A 7,500-nucleotide genomic window follows, 5' to 3' on the forward strand; every position below is an offset into this window, starting at 1 on the left:
TTTAACTTAGACTTTCAAAAACTGCTACATATAGCCCTCTCAAAATGAGTATGGGTTGCTGTCAATTATCTCAATTGGTTAAGCCACCATGGGGTAATTATGATTTCTACCCCTTGATTTTTAAGCGCTCCCTTCCCAGCGTGAAGATTTTAATGTAAGTGGATTTTGTACTAAAAAATATGGTGTAACTAAACCCTTGCTCAGATCATAATTTCTGACTGACAAAAATGGTATTGGTCTCGTCTTTTCCAGGAAGACAATGTCAGGTCTGCCCATTTCCCATTTTCTTGTTTTACCTTGAATTCCCCTAATATAGTTCTTGCATATCTAAACCATCAGTAATAATATCAGTGTAATTCTGTATTTTTATGCATGTTTTAGATATTTGTGAAAATGCAGAACACCTTTTATTTAGCAAATAATAATGTAAAGATTCAATATACTGGAATGGAAATAATTGGAAGTTATCTTCATACTTATGAAGACCCAGTCTCTGTGATGGGAATCTGGGTCAAGCCAAGATATATTACAATTGGAATCTGTCTTCCCAGATGATTGGAACAGTTTTGGGAGTTTAAAAAGAAACTTTAAGAAGTTTGTGCACTTGTTATTCAGCAGTCTAATATACAGTATTTCTTGAGTTATTGCTGTATCATATATGGAAACCAAAGTAACATCTAGTTAAGTAATGTATTATTCATTTAATTTTTTATTATTAAGTAAGCAGTGCTGGAAACAAATTTATCAGTATGCTTTTAGAAAGGCTTGATTAACTAATATGTATTTTTCAGCTAAACTAGATCCATTTAACAATCATAGTTAACCCCTCGCAATGGGCATTCTTCAAGGGGGGGGGGGTCAGATTATTTTCATAATGCATTTTTTCCTTTTTGTTTTCCTGCAGTTATGTAACCTGGGCATTATACCGAATGCTAATTAGAATCACTTTGCCAATATATCATACATAAAATTGTATCAACCATAAGTCTAGAATATAATAGAAAACAGATACATGTTCAGATGCCCAGCCCAGGTTGAACATCTTAAGGTGTGTGTGTTTTCTATATATGATATATTAGCAAAGTGATACTAATGAAAATTTTGTATGATAAATCATTATAACTGAAGGAATAGAGAGCTTGTAATTTCAACAAAAAGAAAAATGCAGTACAAAAGTGATCCAGCCCCACAAAAATGTTAAGAAGAGTAAGAAGATGATCATCATTATCATCATGACCACGAGTTATTTTCTTCTCATTTTTTTTCTACCCATCTTTCTTTTTCTTTTCCATATTCTTTTTTTCGTTTATTTATTTTTATATATACACAAATGTCTCGCATGTGGCATATCTGGGGGAGGCAAAGAGTTTCTTCATTTTCTCATTATGATTATCATCATTTGTATTGTTTTTCTGCAGCTGTCCAGTGTGATTGCTGAGGAAAGAGTAAACGGCCTCAACACTCTCGCTGCCCTTGCGTTGGATGAAGAAAGCTTATCTATAATTGTGAATGATATGATGGTGGAGAAGGTAGCACCATTACTAAAAGACAGCAGTACTGAAGTCAGGCTGGCTGCAGCAGGAGCTTTGAGGTTAGTGATCTCTGCATTGGAGGGGCTTGGAGAGACAGGTGAATATACCAAGAGAAATATACATGGATAGATAGGTAGACAGACCAAGTATTTTTTCAATGTTTACCTAGATTAAACAGTTGATGTGTGTTGATTGTTTTAGGTATGTTTACTTGGTCATTTTGTACTGATATTGGTATTAACCCTATGATGGGTACACTGGGGTATTTTGAGTGTGCAGGCATAATGCCTTGGGCTATTCACTTGTTGCATACAAGATCACCCGGTGTGCTAGCCATACAAAATGCCTTGACGTGATATTGCATCTCCGGCGGCAGGTGCTGCAACCAAATGGTTAAAATTGTATGATATTTTGTATTGCACTTAATATTTAGATAGTTTTAGATAGTTCCATGGAAATTACCTGTGACAGTATAGTCTCTCTCCTTTTACATGATTTACAAAATGATCTAAGTAATCTTCACTGAACAAGTTCTACTCATGCCAGAATACCTAGCACTTTACCTTGTACAACCAATTCCAGAAATATTAGTGCTGGAGGCACTGATGAGGTCGTGGAGGCAATGGTGCAACAGGATGTGTTATCACCACTCTCGAAACTGCTCCAGGAGTATAGGGATCCCTGGACTCCAGCGCAGAAGGATCATGATACCTTGCCTGAAGGCCGCAAAGATCCACAGACTGAAGTCTTTATCCAAGCTACGCATCTCTTGTGGAATCTCTGGTGCGTTATTTGTCTATATAATTTCAAAGGAAAATATATTTGATGATTGTTTAGAGTTAGTTGTGTGATAGTTTTTCAAGATTTATCTGTTTCAGTTTGAGAATGGAATATATTTTTGTGATGAAAGAAAATTTGGATACCTGATACAGATATTTTGGTGCTACATTAAAGACTTAGAAAATTGACTAATGGAAAATAAGCATAAAGTTAGAACAATATTACTTTACATTATGATAATCCAGCTTATCTGCTTTATTAACCAATAGTTTTAAACTCTGTCACTTACTTTTCTCAAATATGGATTATATAAAAGACAATGTTCCTTGTTAAATTATAGTAATAGATATGTTACTTTACAAATGGAATATTTATAAATGGCTCATTCATCTGCTTTGGAGGCATATGCATCATAGTTAGAAATAACGAAGTTAATATGTCTGTAACTAAGCATATTTATACCTTGTATGAATACTCCTGCATTCAGTAATCACAATAATCATTTTACCTTGTTATAGAAGTGATATCTTTGTTAAGGAAAAGCTACATACAGGATGAGATGTTATGGTAGGGTGTTGGCCAAACAAGTAGGAACTCTTTTTTCATTGAATTTTTGTTTCTCCATATTTTTTATATGTGATATCAGCCAAGCATTTAGATTATTAGTTATCTATAAAAAATGATTTTAAGTCTTTTATCCATTCCAGCGAGTGCAATGAAGAAGCTATGAAATCCTTCAATCATGATGGATTGGTCCACATTCTCCTCCTCCACCTGGACCCAACAGCTTGGGGTCACAACCTTGCTTTGGCTGCAGCAGAGTGCCTTCTCTGTGTCTCGGAGAACAACCCAAGCGCGGCATCTGTACTTCTTCCTGCGGCTGACTCCTTAGTGTCTTATATCTCTAGACCAGCAGATTCAGCCGTGGATCTTCGTTTTGCAGTTACTATTGCAGGTGTGTTTATATAGAGGGTTCTTATATTGAATGTCAGTTCTCCCCTTTCTCCCTTCTCTCTCAAATCTTTTGATAGGTACTTTTTTTTTCAAGCATGTGAGCACAGTCATTTTGGTTTTTATATAGACAATTATATATATATATATATATATATATATATATATATATTTATATATATATATGATATAGTGGTGATATACCTGTGCTTAGATAATTTCTTTATTTGTGTACACTATCATGTTTGAAAGATAATATATCTTCATTATTACAGGTTTACTTTTGAACATTAGTTACTGCACAACTGGTGGTGATAATTTCCAACTAGTCCTCCGGCTGCTTTCGACGGTGTTAGATACAAACACAGTTGACTTGGTAGTGGAATATTGTCGGAGTGCCAAGGCTAACAATGGTATCAAGCCGTCCATGACGCCCGAAGACCAAGAGCACCTCATAACAGCCCAGCAATTAGCGCTGGAAATCCTCTCAAATTTCTGCTGTCCTGACGGTAAATATAGAAGGAATGATAAAAGAAATTACTTGTTGATAGATTAATTTTAGATTGGTTAGTATTTATGCTATTTTAAAGTTATAGAAAGTTACAGTATAGCTTATGCAGATAGTAAGATTATCTAAGAAAATTTATTTGTCTTTAGTGTCCAATTCCATTAAGCATTCTGCAATAGCCATTTTTGCATAGTTGGATCACTTTTCTACAGCATTTTTCCTTTTGTTGAAATTACAATCTATTTATTCCTTCAGTTATAATGACCCATCATACCAAATGGTCCCTGATTTTATTATCTGATTACTAAATTCTATTCAGCAGATGATGATGACAGTTGGGATGAATGTGAAAGCGAATCAGTAGATGGAGCAGAAAACGGTATGGAAGATGATGCTATGGATTTAGAAGACCGGTTTTCACTGCCACCAGAGGTATGGAAAGACAAGAAATATTGCCCAAAGATGATAGTTGTTAAAAGCTGGTGAAACTGCTTATTAAACTGATTCATAAACATTCTTCCAGTTGTTCATTTAACCTCATGAAATTTTACAGTAGCAGAACATGGAATTTATAAGAAAGAAATATCAGTAATAAGAGAAAATATATGATTGATTATCTGTACAAAATATGTTACTATCACAGTACTTTTTCAAAGACATTTTTTCCTTTTTTTTCAGGTTTTAGAAGGTATTAAGCATTTTCAGTTGTTTAAAAAGACACTGAAGAAGGCAAACTACCCTGAAGAAGATATTTGCCAAGAGCTCCAGACCTTGAAATATGGACCATCACTACTTAACAAGTGAGTGTGCTTGAGATTGTATGGATTAGAGTGCATGGCACCTTTACACATGGGAAGATTTACCCTTACTTGCCATGCTGTTTGGAATCATTTTGCAGTACTCCTTGTTTTCTGTTATTGATTATTATACCTCTCTCTCTCTCTCTCTCTCTCTCTCTCTCTCCTTCTCTCTCTCTCTCCTTCTCTCTCTCTCTCTCTCTCTCTCTCTCTCTCTCTCTCTCTCCTTCTCTCTCTCTCCTTCTCTCTCTCTCTCTCTCTCTCTCTCTCTCTCTCTCTCTCTCTCTCTCTCTCTCTCTCTCTCTCTCTCTCTCTCTCTCTCTCTCTCTCTCTCTCTCTGCTCATGACTTTCTAAAATTGCTTTAACCCATTCACGCCGGGGCAGTTCCGGCTTTGCGCGGTCGCAATACCGGGGTTCTCGAACGCATAAGCCTAACGCCTCGAGATTCTCGGGCGCACAAGCCGCGAGCCTCGGTTGCCCGCTCGCTCTACCCGAGCGCACGGCTTCCCCTCATAGCGCGTCCAGGGCGTCTGACGCGAAAACCACAATACGTGCTATCACGTCAACCGGCGTGAATGGGTTAATATGAACTCAAATTTATTTTAGTTTAACCCCTTCACTACGGGCAGTAGAAAACGCCCTCCACTCCGCATACAAGCTTCTGGCGCGCGCCAAATTTTAAACGTCGCTATTGAATATGACAAGTTTTAAGCCAAAACCTCAACATAATCATCATGTGTTATATATAAAAATATGCATAGTTAACCTCTTCCCCCATGGGCATGTGACAAGTTATTTACATGGGTTGGGAGGAAGATGAAAAGAGTGACCTTGGTGGGAGGCCTCACTTAGATGACTAAAGAAAACGATTGAAATAGTATGGTAAACTAATCATGATAAGTTTTATATTTTTACATAATGTTCCATAAATAAATAACAAAATGATTGCTAGCAGGGCGCATCTGTGCCTCCCCTGGTATAAGCGAATCCCACTCATACGTAATAATAATGAAAGTCAAGTAATCCATCGTTTCATATCCGACCTCTATTCTGAAAGATCTCGTACAGTACCTGGAAGAAAGAAAACTCAGTTCCACCAGAACTCAGCCATGACGCAGTATGCGCGTCCTCGGGTTTTTCACGAGCGCTGCGAGGACGCAGTATATGCGTCCTCGTGTCGAAGGGGTTAACCCATTCACGCCAGGGCCGTTCCGGCTTTACACGGTCGCAATACTGGGGTTTTCGAATGCATAAGCCTAACGCCTCACAAGCCACAAGCCTGGGCTGCCCGCTTGCTCAACTTGAGCGCCGGGCTTGCGCTCATATCCTGTCCCGGGCGTCTGACGCAAAAACCACAAAACGTGTCATCACGTCAACCGGCTTCAATGGGTTAATGAAGAGTGAATTTCAATAAATAGAGAGATGGGGAAGAGGAATGAGACCTGTATTTACAACTGCAAGTGTCACAGCACAAACCAGCCGTAGTGGCACAGGGTACATTGAAGACGCTGCATATGATCCTGATCAATTTCCTCCTCTTATTCTGCCTGCACATCCTGCATCACCAGCACTTTAGAGCCAGGGGTTGGCATCTTGCTTTGTATCATTGCTCTGAATATAGCGTTTGGTAGGAACCGTTAATGGCCCCCCTGTAAGACTTTCTTTCTTGTTGGTGCTAAAAGAGAGTGGTGCTTTCTGTGTTGGGGATTTGGAACTAAACCTATTTTGGCGAATATTACGGTAATTATAGTGATTATAATTGCAAGTGGCATCATCAGGCATTAAATTGGGTTAATACTCGCTTTGTAACAGAGAAACACAGTGATCCACTCTCCCAATAAGCCATAGATACCATGATGCCATTAGCATCTATTTATTGCCACCTGTCATCAGTGCAAAAAAATTTTTGGCATGTACATTTTGTTGCCCATTGGCAATGGGTTTATGATGAACCTTGAAATTATGAATATTAACCCAATCCCGACAGGCCCAGTAAGAACTGGCAACCCCTTACACTGGGCCTATGTAATATCGCCTCGGGGACGTCACACTGGTGTGACATCAGGCACTTTGCCGTGTCACACAGGTGTGACACACCGTAATCATTGGGTTAACCCTTTCCCGACGGGGCACTCGCTAATCGAAGACCCCTTTGCCGGGCGATTGCAATATTGCATTGAAATCGTCACACTGGCATGACGCCCCGGCATCGGGAGTTTGGGTGTGACGCACCGTCGTCATAGGGTTAATGATAACATTTTGTTTTTTTTATAAATCGGTATGAATTAAATAAATGAGCATTCTCTTATTCACATTTCATCATGAACATCATTTTGCTTTGTGAGGAATCTTTGCAGGTTTTTGAATTTGATATAAAATTATGATCTAAGAACACCTTCTACGGGCGGATATAGTCCGGGCTGTTCAGTACCACAAAAATTAGTCCTAGCAACAATGGATCCAACGATGGATACAGATACCAAGAGGTGTGGGTGATGTGAATATTCTGGCAAGGGTAAATCTTTGTTTTTTACCCCTCAGAGTGTTTACTTTTGTTATTTTTTACAATCATGCTAAAAATAATAGTATTAAAAGATATTTGTCTAATTCTGCTCCCACTGGCAATATATATAGCAAGCACTCGCAGCTTCTCGCTGGGTGATTTCCACTATTTACAAAGAGTGAGGACACATAGCAAGATGCCGACATCCAGCTCTAAGGAACTGGTGGTGCAGATATGCAGGCAGAATGAAAAGAGAAAAGTGAACCAGACCATGCAGTGGCTGCAATGGTCCCATGTGCCAGTATGGCTAGTTTGTGCTGTGGCACTCACAGCTGTAAGCACAAGTTGCCTTGCTCTTCTCCATTTCTTGTTTTTTTATTGGGATATTTTTTTTGTTTATATAAGAAAAGACTGAAGTATCTCTTTGT

At 38.4% G+C, this 7,500-nt stretch overlaps 1 protein-coding gene across 2 annotated transcripts in view; it reads left to right on the forward strand.

Annotated features, from left to right (window-relative positions):
- LOC122261339 (HEAT repeat-containing protein 3) overlaps positions 1-7,500 on the forward strand; it is a 22,057-nt gene that overhangs the window by 2,578 nt on the left and 11,979 nt on the right. Inside the window, exons 2-7 of one of the 2 annotated variants that reach the window (XM_043028901.2) lie at positions 1,419-1,591; positions 2,115-2,315; positions 3,020-3,267; positions 3,539-3,772; positions 4,094-4,203; positions 4,450-4,571. In XM_043028901.2, coding sequence (XP_042884835.2) covers positions 1,419-1,591; positions 2,115-2,315; positions 3,020-3,267; positions 3,539-3,772; positions 4,094-4,203; positions 4,450-4,571 — 1,088 coding nt within the window. Of the gene's footprint in view, positions 1-1,418; positions 1,592-2,114; positions 2,316-3,019; positions 3,268-3,538; positions 3,773-4,090; positions 4,204-4,449; positions 4,572-7,500 lie in introns of both variants that reach the window. The other variant, XM_043028899.2, reaches the window with a different exon arrangement.

This window comes from Penaeus japonicus, unplaced genomic scaffold (assembly GCF_977035675.1).
Source record: "Penaeus japonicus unplaced genomic scaffold, GWHDUDI00000001_assembly GWHDUDI00000003, whole genome shotgun sequence".
In the NCBI taxonomy this organism is placed as follows: domain Eukaryota; kingdom Metazoa; phylum Arthropoda; class Malacostraca; order Decapoda; family Penaeidae; genus Penaeus; species Penaeus japonicus.